General features: G+C 40.0%; 1 protein-coding gene and 1 long non-coding RNA gene across 2 annotated transcripts in view; both read right to left on the bottom strand.

The window, feature by feature from the left end:
• Positions 1 to 1,312: 1,312 nt before the first annotated feature.
• Positions 1,313 to 3,780, bottom strand: LOC139264600 (uncharacterized). Its single transcript, XR_011593378.1, has 3 exons — positions 3,733 to 3,780; positions 3,003 to 3,077; positions 1,313 to 1,330 (listed from the first exon to the last, which is right to left on the bottom strand). It is a non-coding gene; the product is annotated as an uncharacterized lncRNA (long non-coding RNA).
• Position 3,781: 1 nt separating this feature from the next.
• The window catches only part of LOC139273304 (low-density lipoprotein receptor-related protein 1-like), a gene marked incomplete at its 3' end in the record, with an annotated part of 65,762 nt that continues 52,972 nt past the window's right edge, over positions 3,782 to 16,571 (bottom strand). The window contains 15 exon segments of the mRNA XM_070890419.1: positions 3,782 to 3,846; positions 4,613 to 4,753; positions 5,416 to 5,554; positions 6,053 to 6,192; positions 6,266 to 6,384; positions 6,751 to 6,972; positions 7,150 to 7,321; positions 8,442 to 8,567; positions 8,639 to 8,758; positions 9,264 to 9,427; positions 9,459 to 9,585; positions 11,669 to 12,040; positions 13,098 to 13,220; positions 15,190 to 15,309; positions 15,868 to 16,020. Of these exon segments, the coding sequence (XP_070746520.1) occupies positions 3,782 to 3,846; positions 4,613 to 4,753; positions 5,416 to 5,554; positions 6,053 to 6,192; positions 6,266 to 6,384; positions 6,751 to 6,972; positions 7,150 to 7,321; positions 8,442 to 8,567; positions 8,639 to 8,758; positions 9,264 to 9,427; positions 9,459 to 9,585; positions 11,669 to 12,040; positions 13,098 to 13,220; positions 15,190 to 15,309; positions 15,868 to 16,020 (2,303 nt within the window).

Here is a 16,571-nt window from a genome sequence, read left to right on the forward strand (position 1 = left end):
TTCGAGAATTTTTTGAGGATGTAACTGGTAGAGTGGACAAGGGAGAACCAGTGGATGTGGTGTATTTAGACTTTCAAAAGGCTTTTGACAAGGTCCCACACAAGAGATTAGTGTGCAAAATTAAAGCACATAGTACTAGGGGTAATGTATTGACGTGCATAGAGAACTGGTTGGCAGACAGGGAGCAAAGAGTAGGAATAAACGGGTCCTTTTCAAGCTCCTGCAGAATCTTACATTTCAATATCACTGCTCATTCTTCTAAATTCCAAATAGTATAGGCCCAACCTTTCTTCACAAGACAACCACTTCAGAACAAATGCAACAGTGGGGCTACAACTGAATTGACATCCTGGATTGCAAAATTTCTCAAATGCCTTGTACATGCATGGAATGTGGGGCAAGACCACAATCCGATTTGTTTAGTGACATGGCCATGTTTTCCTTGACAATGGATGTCTGCAGTCTAAATCACTTGCCACTTTTGAACTATATTGAAGCACCAGTGTCTTCAGGACAAGAGGAAAATATGCAATATTTGGTATGGAATGAACATTTCCAGCTCCCCCTCAGATTCAGTCAAGTCTTAAAGGATTTTATAGTCTTCTCAAGCTGGTTCACTGAAAACTGCAAGTTTGAATGTAAAATTAAGACCAGGATTGGCAGCTGAGGCCCTTTCAATTATATCAGAAATCTTAGTCTCATCATGGAGTCTTACAATGGCACACTTATTTCCCCAACTGGATTATCAGACATCTTTAAAAATCATGGACATCTAGTGATCTCTCTCACAATATAAATTCCCATGTGAACAACCTGCATCCCATTTCATTTTTTTTGCTCCACTTAAAGGCTAACTTTTTGCTGGGGTCCTGTGGGTGCCAGGTGCAGCATAAGCCTATGTCCAAGAAACAAGTGTTTTAGAATCTCGCTTAGCAAGCTCTTCAGCTACAAGGGATTTCAGACTAGCTAGACACTCAGCATGTCCACACACTGGGTGGGATCCATAGGATGTTGCAGTGAGCAAACAAACCAATTTTCTACCTCCTAATCCATGGGTGCCAAGACTAATTACAACATCACCTCCACCCAAGAGCATAGCTCTGAACCAATCCTGGTTTTGAATTGGATACTTTCACAAAACATTGGCATCAACTAACTAGCAATTAAACAAATTGACAAAATTCCAGTCAAAACAAAATTGAATTTTATTTGCTTTGCACAGATCAGTTACGCTGAAAGACTGGATTCTCAAAACTGGCGTATTGTAGTTTCTTCTTTTGCCAGGTGCGCCAATTAAAGTAGCCAACTACACCAACAATCAACACAAGTGCTGAAATTAAAGAAAAAGGTAGCATTAGGCAGACCAAAGGAAGGGATGTCAAATTTTGGCAAAAGTGCCAAGCCAATTTCAAGTACTGACACTTAACAGTAGGGTAACATTCTAAATTAGTGCTAAGACTTAACCATATAATTCCCACAAGCAACTTCAAATAGCCAAATTCCTACACATGGGGGGGGGGAGTTAAATGTGCTGAAAGAGTGTTAGGAAGTGGGCACCAACCCACTAACTTCTGCATTTAACTGGAGCGTGTTCAGCTATGAGAGAAAGAAACCCCCATGGGAGAGATGGTTAGCAATTTAAAAAATGTTAAGCAATTAGATGGAGGCAATTAGCTATTTTAATGGCAGATGAGCTTTCAGCACAGGTTTCCTGGGCTCCCTTGAACTTGCCAGTGAAAGCAAGGAGATGACAGCACCAAATCAGGGAGCTGACCATATGACAGGTCAGCAATCCTATGACTTCAGACCTCACCCTCTTCCTTGGCTAATCGAAAGGCTTTTGCCCGGACTGGTTCTGAGAGAGTGCTTTCACTATTTGGTGATTTCCATTACTCTCCTACCTTGGAATTAGAGTCTGATCTACACTTTCCATCTGTCAATTGGTTCAACATGGATGCCGCTTATACAAATTCACCTTGGACCATGAGCAACAGCAGCCGCAGCCTTCTCACTAATCTTGCTCCACAGGAGAAGAAATGAGCACAGGAGTGCAGCTTGAAGGAAGGGACACCCACAACATAGGGTATATGGACAGAGGATCAACTTCCTAGACATGTCAGAACACCAGTGCCTCAGGAGGCTTGGGGTTGAGTCAGGTGGTCACAGACATCTGGAAGACTGAATGGGTGCTTGACTTCATGGCTCTGGCTGGTTTCCCCACAGGTCTAGGGAGTCATCGATTGCACTCATGGCAATCAAGATGATCCTGAAGTCTTCAACTGCAAGGGCTTCCACACCAATATTCAACTTTTATGCAATCACAAAGTGATCATGCAGGTGCACGCAAGCTTTTCAGGCAGCTGCCATGATGTTTTCATTCTGCACTAGTCCACCCTCCCAGAATGCCTCCGACCTTGAAGCAGAGTTAGCACCTCTGGCTAACCCGACAATGTGGCTGATGACTGAGGCCAAATATGAAGGCCCAGGAAAGGTGCAATCAAAGCCACATGACAAGAATCATGAAGCAAGCCATTGGAAAGGAGAAGCTTTCAGTGCCTGGACAGATAGGAATGGGTGCACCTGCAAAGAAAGTACAGAGAAGTGATGGGCTGGAGTCAGCTTGGGAAGAGAATCTGTGGGCCTTTACAGATAGCAGCATCAGTGCCAGGGAGGCATTATTTAAGAGATGCAGACTTGCCATGCTGGGACTCCATTAAATGTAGTTTCTGCCTCTTTCACCCACCTGGACAATCCTTCAACTTTCATCTTTGTAAGCTCCCTTTAAATAGTTTAGCTGAAAGAGACCCATGTGCATCATGCCAATTGGTCAGGAAACCCAGACAGGAGATGCAAATGCAGTGGCTGGGTTAAAAAGCCACTGATGCAATGCAGCTACTTCTTCTGGGTATCTGTGTGCTACTAGACTGACCCCCCCACAATTCTCAGCACATTGACAGGTCACTATTCTGGCCATTAAGGGCACAAAAACAAGTTTGTCTTACAAATAACAAAGATGACCCAAATAGCTGTAGATCCTTTCCTCAACTGGTTCTCAAGAGAAGCATTTGAATTTAAATCTGAAAAGTAAAACAAAAATGTTTTAATCTTCCCATAGACACAAGTGACTCAAATATATTAGTCAAAAGTTTAAGGTACTACATGCAATTTAAAGCATCTCAAGTTACTAGTGTGCATAATGGAAGCCCATCTCATTCTGGGAATCTATTACATAACTCTGGAAATCTATTATAGGTCTGTAAAATAGTATTGCTTGAAGCAGAACCAAATAATGGAACAATTTGTTTGCTGAAACTAGATTTTGGATTCCAGGTGGATCAAGGCATTAACTACAACAAATAGCAATGGAGATTGGAGCATAGTGCAAGCTCCAGTCATTGCAAAAAAATGATAGAAACAAAAGCACTTTTACAATACTTTGAATATACCAGTTTGTTACAAGTAGTTTCAGCTTGGTACCTCATCCAGATTGCTTGCAGTATTTGATACTTGGAAAGTTTTTAAAAATCCAAGTGGCAGTTCAGGTACAATATCAATACAAGCCCATTTGAAAAAGTAGGTTTTAGTACAGTATTCTGGGATTAAGACCAAATAGTGGTGCTAAGGTAGGGAGGTTTGTCAAAGCTACTTCAATTACTACAGGAGAAAGGAAGTTTTAGAATTAATTTTTAGTTTTATATTAAATGAAACCATGCTAAGTTAATTCTATATTACCTTTAGGACTAGCCAAGATTGTAGGCAATGTGGTATATAAATTGAAGAATTCTTCGGAGGCAACACCTGAAGCCATTGTAGACAAATTTGTCGGAGAAACTGTATGTGCAGCTACTGTAAAAGGTCAAGGAACATCAAATCAGTTTATAAGTGCAACAATATGGAAAGCAAGCTTACCAAGCATCTACATGCAATGGAGTACAGTTTCCATGCTGCCTTTATTGGGAAAATACCACTAGCCATTTATTAACATGGAGCCAATTATAAATGCACTGCTTGCAAGTATGCCAACTATTTGGTCAGTTCACATGAATACTTTTATTTGAAAACTTAAATAGCTCTGCTAGTCTTGGACAAAATGTGCTCTTTGCAGCTGTTCACACATTACTGTAAATTTCTATGTTTCTATTAGTGATGGATCTGTATGTAAATGATGAGCTGTGTTCCTAGTGACAAGATCTGGTCTAAACAAATTGGCTAAATATTAGCAGTTGCTAATGAGACTTCAGGTGTTCTGCATTAAGCTGGTTGGATTGGAGTGTATTGTGGGAAAAGAGAGTCAAACACCATAAGCGGTGGCAACTATAAGTAGCCTCATTACCAGTCTCAACTGAACTCGATCTGAAGTCACTAGAATACTTCAAGTCCATCAAACCTAAATTGTAAGGGGGATGTGAGTAACGTTATACAACAATGCAGGAGTCATGAGCAGTGATGTCCCAATGCCAAGTAGCTTCAAACTTTATTTTGCTTCTTGTAACCAATAGACAGGCTACATAATGTTAGATACAAAAAGGTTTTGGGTAACGAGTATTTCTACATCAGCTACTTCATGAAACTATAAATCCGTTTAACTTCGGACATGTTAAGACACTCATACCTGTACGACACTGCTGTTCATCATCTCTCAACTCCATTCCAGATGGACACACACAAGTATACTTTGGTGAGTGACTGTTAATTTGAGGAGCAGGAAGACACATGTATTCACAGGCTGCATACTGGTCACACCAGTTTATCCCTGGGAATCAAAATTGCAAAAAATCAAATTTCAGAAACTTAAATTAGATTGCAAGCTCCAGTTTAATAGCTAGGGTGGCTGTGCAGTGCACAGTTGCAACAATGGTTTTAATTTCACTTAACCAGAACTATGAACAGTATATGCACAAAAAGGTAACATGGATCAGTAGACAGCACAAGTCTGTGCATAAGAACGCAACATATGGACTTCATGGGAGTCAAAACTGGGAAGTAACAGTGTCTATAGTTTTAGCATTTAGGAAAACAATTTGCAGAAAATTGCAAGTGTACCATCTCAGTTGGGAATTAGACAAATATTGAACTCGTGCTTTCCCACTCTAAATTTGGGCACAAATGTGTTTGATCATCAATTCCTGGGAACAGAGATGTTCTAGTGTTTGTTTGGGCTGCATTCCATGTACTGAATCCAATAAGCTAGCAACTCAGACTCAACACACTATGTAAATACAGGACATTGCAAAGCAGTCAGTTAATGCCATGATTCAATAGCACCAGCACACCTGGCATCAAAGGGAAATTAGAGAAAAATGCAGTGCCCCATAGTAGTAAACAGAACCTACTGTAGAAAAGAAAGCTAAAAATGTCAAAGAGCCAGGTCTCATTTTGCTTTGGTAGGGCACAAGTAGGTTCTAGGTTTCTTACCAGATTCTTGTATTAGCTCATGATAAACTATGATGTCTTGAGATTCAACATTCAAAGCTAAAATCTTCACATCATCTCCAGTATACTTGTTGGCTTCATAAATTGCTTTGTTCTCTTCATCAGCCCAGAAAACATGGTCCTGGAAATACATTCAAGTTTTAGGAAAGATGCCAGGCTCCAACCTACACCATACCTGAGGTTTTTGTCCAAGTTTAATGAACGTGCGCTATTTCAAGCATGTACAATTGTTAATGCAATCTAGATTGCTCAATACAAGTTTGAGGATGAAGCTGATGCAAGCAACAGTCGAAGACTCTTTACTTGAACCTTATATTTTAGATATATCAATTTTCAGAACTGCCTACTTCTGTCCATTTTGCAAAAAAAGAGTTCAAATTTCTGCACTTTAATTTCTAAGATATTGGGATTTTCATTCTCATTCCTACCAATTTGAAGCAGGTATTTTGCATGTCTTTACATCTCAGCACATCCAAATTTAACTTTCTAGTGTGAGTGAGCAGCTGCATTCCATTCAGTGCTTATTTGATGGCAATAATGGTACACAACCTTGGAGCTAGAATCCCAAGTATTGACCATCCATCTCAAAGTTGCACTTAAAAAAACCAAATTGCATTACCTCAAATAATGCAACAGCACAAGGATGTGTGAGGAAGTCCCATGATTCAAATATTGTTCTTCTATCCTGACCATTTAGGTCTACACTCGATAACATGTGCAGCTTTGCATCAATCCAATAGAGGCGGCTTTTTACATGATCTGTGGATAAGTTGAAGAACCATTTACAAACTTGAAACCAGAAAGTCCACCTCTTTAAAACTGCCTTACTTACCAAGCACAATGTCATTTGGCCTCTGAATCTTGTCGTCAATGATAAGTTGTCGGTTAACACCATTCATGCCTGCTTTTTCAATCTTGGCTGGCACACCACAATCTGACCAGTAAATAAACCTTTAAAGCAAACATAGGTCACAATTAAACAGATGTCTTGAGCAATAAGTGCTGTACTGCACTTAAACAAGGCTGTTATATGCAACGACTTCAGCTTTTATACCATTTTGAAATCAAAGGCTCTGGAGCATTATTGCAATGCTGATTTTCTATGGTTTAAAAATGGATGCTCTGGAAACAAAAACAAATGCATAGCACATATGGATTGGATGCCTGTATTCTAGAATTTGAATAGTACCATATGGCAGATGTTCAAACCAAAATCAATGTTGGAATGATGACAGCACTCTTAAAATGTAAAGCTACAGCAAAAGTGCATTTGAGCCCCTCATTTTTGCACTATTCATACAATGTAATAATCCATACCCTGAAAGTGGATCAACCACGACAGAAGCGGGTTCCCTCAAGTCAGTATCAAAGAGGATCTTCCTTTTGGTTCCATCAAAGTTAGCCACAGATATAGTTTTAGTACCACGATCAGTCCAATAAATGTGCTTGTAGATCCAGTCAACAGCAATTCCCACAGGAGTTTGTAAATGATCAACAATTTTGGAAATAGTTACATCTTTCCATTTATTCATGGGCATACTGCAAGATAGAGAATCAGTACAAAAGGTAGCAAGTGCAAACTCTACAGGTCTCTTTGGAACCAAGTTATTTAACTGTTAGGCTCCAGACAATACAAGGTTTGATGCATTAAGCTCAATACATGTGGTTAAAAAAGCAAATGGCAAGATTTACTACAGGCAGTGTAGTGTGCATTACCTGAAAATTGCCTGCTGGCCTAAATCAGCCCAGAAGATTCTCTGTTCTGCAATGCTGGTATCCAGTGCTACAACATTTCTCAGCTGCACAGCTACCTGGGTGTACTCTTGGTGACGCAGCCCTAGCTTCCGGATATCATGGCGATTAGTGAAGATCAAATGTGGCTCTTTTCCTACAGAAACATTTATTTAAAAAAATGATCTTAACCCAAGCAAAAGGGAAATAGCTGAGACAAAGTTAAATCATATGGCAAAGTAAAGATTAATTCAGTTAGTTACTAGTACAATTAATCATTGCATTTCAATTTTTAAAAAAATTGAGTAGTGGGTCAGTTTCCACCAGTCTAAAGCAGACACCAGCCATATTTGCAATTAACACTTACAGCAAGTGCATGGAAGGTGTTCCATTTCCACAAGTACTACTTCATTAGAATCTGCAGTAAACTATCAAAAAAGGTGCTTTTACCTACTTTAGGTTCTGAGTCAATAATTCAAATTGAACAACAAATAAAAGGAAATGGATAAACTTCAAACCCCAGAAGTGGTTTTGCACAATTTTTTGTGACAACCAGGGCAAGTATTGAAGAGGGGATTGTCAAAGCTGCAATGTACAGAATAATGTGCCAACAGAAGCAAAAAGGCAGTTTCTAAATTATACAAGATGAAGTACAAAATTAGTACAGATATCTGAAGTACATGACCATAGGTTAAAAGATGCTAAAAGCATCATGACAGGGTTGTTTTATAGGTGATGCAGAAATTATTCCAGTGGAACCTATGCAAGGGACATGCCATGCATCCAAATTCTAGATGTAGCCAAAGATTAAAGCATCAAGTAATTTGATCTTATTTGCAAGATGCTTAAATGTTGACCTGCCATTTTAATGAAGAAAAAAAGACAGCTGAGATTTGAAGAGTTTAAATCTGCAAGAGAAGGGAACCCCTCCCCCAGTAGTCCCAAAAATATTCAAGCTAAAAAAGGTTGTTCATACTTATTTGGACACAGTTACATACTCACTGAAAAAACCTACTATGGAATGATAATTGGACAAGTAAAGCAAATGCAAGAGACTCCCAGGAGGCAGTTGAACTCTTGGAAAAGCGGAATTAAGAATGGGAGAATAAAGATGCCAGAAGATTGGTCCTGGTACCATATACTAACTGGCTTTCATGCTTAGATATTAATGGACACCACATGTAGCCAATTACAAGGACCAGTGAAAGATCATGTACATACATTGAATTGTTATATAGCATATCCAAGTTACATTGTTTCACAAGTTTCATACTTGCCTACTGCCTTGCAAGCCCCATTAGCTGGATCCATGAAATAACCTGCATGACACTCACAGCTATAGCTTCCTTCTGTATTTATACAAATTTGACTGCAAGATCCAGGATTGTGGCACTCATTAATATCTGAGAAGAAAATAAATATATTTAGCTTCCAAGTCATTTAATCTAGCAATAGCTCAGTTAAGTTAACTTACCTCCACAGGTTTTATGGTCAATTAATTCAAAACCAGCAGGGCATTCACATTCATAACCAATGACAAGATCCTGGCAGATGTGAGAGCAACCTCCATTCTTCTTCAAACACTCATTTTGGTCTACAGAGAATAAAACCCTCAAGGTCACAAGTATTCATTGCACAATATTGCCACTTATCCTGAAGCATACAAAAAAAGAATCCTCAGAATTAATTTAGCAGAGAGCAAGCCAATTACAGCCAGATCAGGGAATTATCCATTTCACAATGTTTAATACTCAAGCAGACTTCCCTTCCAACAACTCAATCTTTGGGGATCAAACTCTTCAATACAATGGAATTTTAATATTGCTACAATTCCAATAAGTTCACTTAACAGGAGTAATTTAAAAAAAAAAAAAAACAGGTCTGGATTTCAGTATTGGACAGGTTACCATTTCAGGTGCAATTCTTTGTGAAAAGATAAGCAATGTTGGCTTAACTTGCAGTTCCACAAAATATGTGCTGCCTTCTCAAGATTGTGCTGCTGTGCTAGTTCTAGCATTTTCTTTACATACACTCTTGTTTTAAACTAATGCAGAGCAAGGGATGTCATTTTAAAAGTATAATAGCACTAATTCACTTACTACATTCACCAAGAAGCTCATCACTCCAGTCCTTGCACTCCTGCTTATGGTTGCATACTTGGGAGATATTTATGCATTCTCCACTTTGACATTTAAAATCATTTGGCCCAGTGCACTCTGAAACTGTAGTAGAAAGAGAGTAAGCTTTGGAATACACTTCATTGCTTTGGTACTAAAAGTAAGTCAGTCAGTCACTTACTTTTCTTGCAGTTGACTTCATCACTACCATCGTTACAGTCCCTAAATTGATTGCATGTCTTATTTCCTGGGATGCAATTACCATCAACACATCTGAAGTGATCAGGGCTACATGTCTGAAGAGCTGGAAATGAAAAAAGGGAGATGCTTGTTCAGTTAAGATAAAGGGGCCAAGTTTCAGCCCGAGTTGCTCCTGTTTTTTTGGAGCAACTGGTTTAGAATGGAGTATCTTAGAAATTGCAATTCTTGGCATTTAGTTTGCTTCAGTTAGAACAGTTTCAGTTTGGAAGAGTTTTTTTTTCCCAAAAGGGGGTGTGTCCAGCAGGTGTAGGGAATGGGGGGGGGGGGGGGGAAAAAAAAAAAAAAAGAGTTTAAAGGGCAGTTTACAAACATTAAACACTTCAGGTTTTACAAATAGAGAGCCATCATCAATCAGAAAAAAACCAAAAAACAAAACATTTTCTACTTACTGACTACAGCACTGGGAGTCATGCGCGTGTGCGAGAGAGAGCGTGCGTGCGGTTGGGCCCAAGACTTCGGGCTAGATTTACAGGTAGGTGGCGTCGGGTCATTGGGTCCGGGGGGGGGGGGGGGGGGGGGGGGGGGAAGAGGAAAGAGAAGCGGGTCCAGGGAATGGGAGTCGGGTGGGAGGAGCCTTATCCACACAGCCCCAGTGAGGCCATTCATCCAGGGCTAGGGGCTGCATGCTTCAGGCCCCTCCCACAGTTTTGGGCACCTGGAGCTACTACACATGTACACCCACTGTAGCATGCATGTGCAGAATTCCTGGCACTGTTTTCAGCACAGGGACCTGGCTCTGCCCCCAACAGCTTGTGCTGCGCCCAGCTCCAGAGGACCAGCAGGGAGCCGGAGAATAGCAGAGTTTTTTTTTTTTTTTTTTAGGCGCACTTTGTGGCGCGAAAAACGGGCGTCCAGGTCCGGGCTCTGCCATTTTAGGTGCAGCCTGAAACTTAGGCCCCAAAGATTGCATTGGTTTTCAAAATGGGGCCCCAGACTCTAGGTCTGCAAAGGGTTCCAAGGCTGGATTTGAGATTTCCTCCCCACCCCAATCTTTGTATATTAAACAAGGCTTTGTATATTAAACAACTCAAGCCTGGAAGCATTTATGGAGAACATGGACGAGTAAACATTTCAACAGAGCAGTTAGAACCAGAACATTTTAAACTATTTTTTTTTAAAAAAGGGAGGCAAGGGCACACATCTATTTAATTTCTTTACAGGAGATGGTTAATGGGTTACTATCAGTTCACAACAGGACACGAGACATTAAGAGTGTGCAAATTGCAGAGTTTGTGGAAGCACAAAAACCTGCCAGAGCTCAACAGGCTCCAGGAGTCCATGGGTGCTGGGGGAGGGTAAACAAAGGATGCACATTTTCCCACATGAACTGTAACAAGTGTACAAAAATATTTCCATTAAGGGTGCATACTTGAGTTGCCAAATTAGCTACATTTTCAGAATGTAGCATGTTGGATTCTGGTCTCCCAAAACTACTACTGTATTATCTTGGAGCCATTGAGTTTGTAGTGACTATGCTTCATACTTGTGCCAGATTCTGATGCTGGTCTGCAATACCAGTTCATAAGATTGTCATGCAAAAAACTCAAATGCACATGCGTTAGCGCCAAAAAATTTTAAAAGCTTTGTAGGATATACTCTGGTCATGCAGTTAGCAAGTTTGAAAATGACTGCTTGCAATGTGTCAAGTTAAATTCAGCCAGTGCAGAGAAACTTAATGAATCCTGCAATAATGCATACATTCAAACAATTTACATCAATCCTCTATGCTATCCTTCAAGCTTCTCTGCTATCTACTTCCCTTCAGCAAGGATTAACTAAATAGTGCTGGCCTTTGGGAGGACCTGTCCAGGGAAGAATGCTATGCAGGGTATGTCTCAAGTCTCAATTTGCATCTTAACAGTCTAGAACCTTAGCCATTTTGTATAGCTTGCAATTGCACACTTGCATGTCTGACAAATAGAACTCACTGCAGTGGAGGTTGGCTTTTTAGGTACATTGAGAAAATGAAAAAAAGTTTTACTTTGTTGCATCATTTAACATTCTGTACTTGAAATTGAACATTAAGTCAGCTAAAAATCTGCACCTTGAAAACCCATTCCTCCAAGTGGAAGCATGTGAACAGAGTCTAGAATATGGAAATAAGGGAGGGCAATGAGTCTACTTACGGCATTTAGCTTCATCACTTCCATCTTTGCAGTCAACATCACCATCACAGTGCCATCGACGATGGATGCATTCACCTGAATCACACTGGAATTCACTAGGAGAGCAGGCCACAGGAGGAGGGAATGTGTGCCCACAGCGTTCTGGTGATTCGTCAGACTTATCAGTGCAATCCACATTGTTATCACACACCCAATTCAAGGGGATACACTCTGAACTTTTGCATTGAAACTCATGAGTGCCACAGGTAGATGAAGCACAGCCTTTTTCATCACTTCCATCACCACAGTCTTCTTCACCATTGCAGACAAATGTATTGGAAATGCATCTGCCACTGGAGCAAGTAAACTCTATTGGACTACAAGTAACTTTACCTGAAAGATAGATATATTACATGTAGCTTACAACACAAATCACTACATTTCAAAAAAGTCATGAACTAAAATGTATCCCATGCTTCCTCCTCCTGTAGCTTGGCAAATGTAAATTAGATAAATTCAAACAGCTCATACACAGCCAGCAAGATTTTTGATCAACTGTACTTGATAAAAGGAAATTACCAGTTTAATTAATGCACTGCTTAACCATTTGCATAGATTTCATGGTAAGCTATGAAGTACTGAAGATAGATGCCATTGTAAACTTGCTAAAAACACATTACATCTGAAACATGAAATCCAATACTGGAAGTAGACTCAGTGGTACAGGTTCATGGAATATTAATGGCAGCACTTTTCTAGATCAGAGGTATAGAATATAAAAGCAAAGAGAAAACTACAAGACCTGTTAGTACTGTGTATATATTACTTAGGAAGGAGGGCTTTAGAAAAGTCAATATAGATTCACCAGGATGCTGCCTGGTATGAGAAATAGAAGAAAATGAAAAATTGGGCCTTTAAGAATGGCAGATATCAGAAGTTTCTTTAAATGAGGATATAGCAGTTTTCAATAATTGGAGTCTAGCATGTGGAGCCATAGGTGGTTAAATGCATGATATTTAGAACAGAGGGCAGGATAAAGTGCTCAAGTTGAGGCTGTGGCAGAGTTAATATTTCAGGCAGAAACTGTCAACATTCATGATTAGATTGAATAGGTGGAAGGAAAAAAGGAATATGGGAACAAAGGGCAAATTTGCATTGAAAGCAGCCTTTGCATCATATGGCACAAGTCTAGGTTTAGGTTAGGAGAAACTAGTGCACAACAATTTACAACCTGATGTCAATGCCATTGAGAATGAAATACCTGGGCTACAATTATTATTGTAGTGGTTTGTGTTAGTGTAAATGCAAAGATAATTGCAGTAGCTTGGCTATAAAAATTCACAGGTGTTAACTTCAGTAGATTTGGCTAGGCTTCCATTTGAACTCACTAATGCCTCATCTTTCCCTGCACATGAAAGCAATGAATGGTTATTTCCTTCAGTTAACCTACCACAATCATTCTCGTCACCACCATTATCACAGTCCTTTTCTCCATCGCACCGCCAACCAACAGGAATGCATTGAAGTGATCCGGGGCCACAGCTGATTTCATGACCAAGACAGGTTCTTTTATCTGAAATCCAAAATGTTTCATTTATAGAATTTTAATTTCCATCCATTCTGAAATGCATAATCTGTATTTGAGGGGTGGTCAGGACAGACTAGGGAAGATGGCACAAAATGCCAAGTAAAAGCATAGTTAACAGCAATTGCATGTGTAAAACAAAACATTCACAAAGTACATCACCACATTCTAGGGAACTGATGACAAAGTTAGATCATTTGTGATGGCACATAATTGCCATTAATGACCTACAGCCCTCCATAAATACCCAGTTTTGGTCTTTTAGATGGCTAGTCTGTTCACTGTGCCCATGTAGTGTTGCACCACCATGGTACTGTGTCCTCACCAGGACTAGTGGTTACTCCAGCCAGGGCCAAGCCCACCACCTCAGGCAGGCCATATCCAGGGATAGTGATGGAGAAATATGGGAGGTTGACTGATTGCATGTACAATCAGGCTGTTAACTAATCTGTGGGATATTTGTCCTGGTTTCCAAACTTTTCAGGGCCAAGTGGGCTGGGATTGTTAATAGGGTTGTCCAATATTTCTCATTTCGGTTAGTGCTTGCTTTATAAAATCTAGCCAACTAGAGTTGTACTGGTGTCGTGCAGAACATGGAAAGAAACTGGCTATTTAACAATTTAGCAGCTGCTACCCCTGAAGTTTAGATCATTGCATTCTATTTCATGATTTGCCATGGTGGCATTTCAACTTTACTTCTGGGTGACTAGTCGTGCTATAACCAGCAAGTTACAGTACCCAAGACAATCAAAAAAATTCAAAGAATGGAGTAACTAGAAAACTAAATCTCCTTTTTAAAAAACAGTATCATGACACTTACCCAAAATATTACTTTGTATTCTCTAGAGATATTGGTTTCGAGCTAGAAGCATTAAAACTTACAAAAGTCAATGATAAGAAATGCTAGAAAGACCTTTTATAGGCCTGCCCCTCCAATTAGAAATTTCACAAGGGCTTGAGATTTCCATCTGCTGTGAGAAACTCCATGGGAGCAAACATTAAAAAGTCCACTCCAGGTTCCAAGCCACAATGCTGCCAGGAGGTCTAGCGTATGAATAAATAATGAATTAGTTGTGATTACTTGAGGTATGAGGTGGAATACATCTGCCAGTGGTAGGTGCAAAAATCCATGGGCCAGTTTTGACTACAATTTAAGCAAAATGTCAGGATTCAAAATTAAATATTCTTAGCCATAAATTGTGGTAGAGAGGTGGGAAAGGTTTGTTCCCATCAAGGCATAAACCCCCAGTAAAATCCACTTGTTAACTACTAGATAGTATATAGATGCAAGTGAAGCAGAAGTAGTAGTGTCAGGGGGGGGTGGGGTGGTAGAGGAAGAAAGCTCTCAGTACAAATACACAAATCAAAAGTTGCAACATGGTTAGCAAGGTCATACAAAAAGCAAGCCAACCACAAGGATTTATAGAATTGAAAAGTAGAAGTTATGCTAAACCTGTATCAAACCTTGGTTAGACCACATGTACTGTGTACAGTTCTGATCGCCATTTTAAAAGGATAGGGCACTGGAGGGTGCAGAAAAGATTTACAAGAGAGGTCTTTAAAATTATGACAGTAGAGAGAGAATGTTTCCACACCAGGGGGGGGGGGGGGGTAAAAGAAAGCAGCATAACTGGAGGCCATCAAAATAAGAGAGTCACCAAGACATCCAATAAAGGAATTCAGAAGAAACTTCTTTCCCAAAGAGTGGTGTGAGAATGTGGCATTTGCTACAGGGAGTGGTTGAAGCAAATAGTATAGATGCACTTAAGGGGAGGCTAGACAAGCATGAGGGAGAAGGGAAGAGTTTTGCTGATAGATTAGATGAGGAACAACAGGAGGAGGCTCGAGTGGAGCATAAATGCCAGCAGAGACTGGTTGGGCTGAATATCCTATGTAATAATACAGTAGGGCAAGTAGCCTTCTCGTCCCTACCTTATCAAAATGGAAAGGTACTTACGACAGACTTCTGTACTTTCATCAGATCCATCTTCACAGTCAGCTTTACCATCACACAGCCACCTGCTAGGTACACATTGTCTATTGTGGCAAATAAAGTCTGATGTTCCACAGGTCTGGACTAGTGGAAAAATAATTAAATTTATATTCTACTCGTTAAGCTTTCATTTCAGCCTCCATGTTTCTGGGACTATAACTGGAATATTGAGTCATTTTATGACAAGGCTGTTTCCCTACTGCAGAGTGGAGTGGGGGGGGGGGGGGGGGAGGGGAGTTATTGAATGGCAAACACTGCCCATTTTAACCAAGTGCTAAGAAAAACAAGCTATTTGGTTTTAGAAGTCCTTAATTCCCCCCCCCCCCCCAAAATCCCATTCATGGGAATATCTGGTTAGTTTAGTTAGCCTCTAATGCAAATCAAATAGCTCCAAGTTACAACATTCAAAATGCAGTAGGAATTGCCATTTCTAAAATCCAAATTACAATTCAACAGTTTGGACAGGTTAATAGGTTACCCAAATTCAGAATTTGTAAATATACAATCCTTATCCCCAATACTCAGACTGCTGCCTACTCAGTCAAGTTTGTTCTAGAACTAAAAATGTAGAGGCTAGATTGTCCATTGGATAAAGTAAAGTAGAGTTTGCAACACTAGCAAGGAAACAAACGGTTGACTTACATATACCCATTCTGCAGTGCCATCCATCCTGCAGCAGTTCCATTCCAGATGGACACACACATGTGTATTTTGGAGAATGACTGTTGATCTGAGGAGCTGGGAGACACATGTATTCACAGCTTCCAGTCTTCAGATTCTCACACCAGTTTTTGCCTGTGAAAACAGGTTTTAAAATTTGATTCACAATCTGGATCCTTTGGACAGCAGAGCACAGACACCATTCATTCCAAATCTAGCAAAATAGCATTCAAAACCAACTTCAGCTGGCATTTTAAAACAGCAAAGCAGGATACTAAAATCAAATTTAGTCTGAAAAATGTTACATAAAAAGGTGAGTTTAAGATAAAGCACTAGCATGTCAAACTACAAATAGGTGAACCGGTCATTGTGATTGGATATATTATGGTGTGGAAATTGTAACTACATTTCTCTACAGTATTGGACTTTAAAGCTTGGCCTGGAATTTTCTCTGTGGCAAAGGAAGTGCTTGCCGTTCACAACTACCCAGACTTTTTGCAGGTTGGTCAGCAAAGATTGCCACTAATCTGGCATCTTTCAGCATGGCACCCTCTACTGGAGGTCTGTGGCATCTGAACAGGGAAATGCAACAGTGGGGCTCCATAACCTCTGGAGCATTTTGAATGTTGTAACTTGGAGCTATTTGATTGCATTAGATGCTGGTCTTCCAGAGGCTAACTAAACTG

The sequence above is a fragment of the Pristiophorus japonicus genome, chromosome 1 (genome assembly GCF_044704955.1).
Source record: "Pristiophorus japonicus isolate sPriJap1 chromosome 1, sPriJap1.hap1, whole genome shotgun sequence".
Classification (NCBI taxonomy): Eukaryota; Metazoa; Chordata; class Chondrichthyes; family Pristiophoridae; genus Pristiophorus; species Pristiophorus japonicus.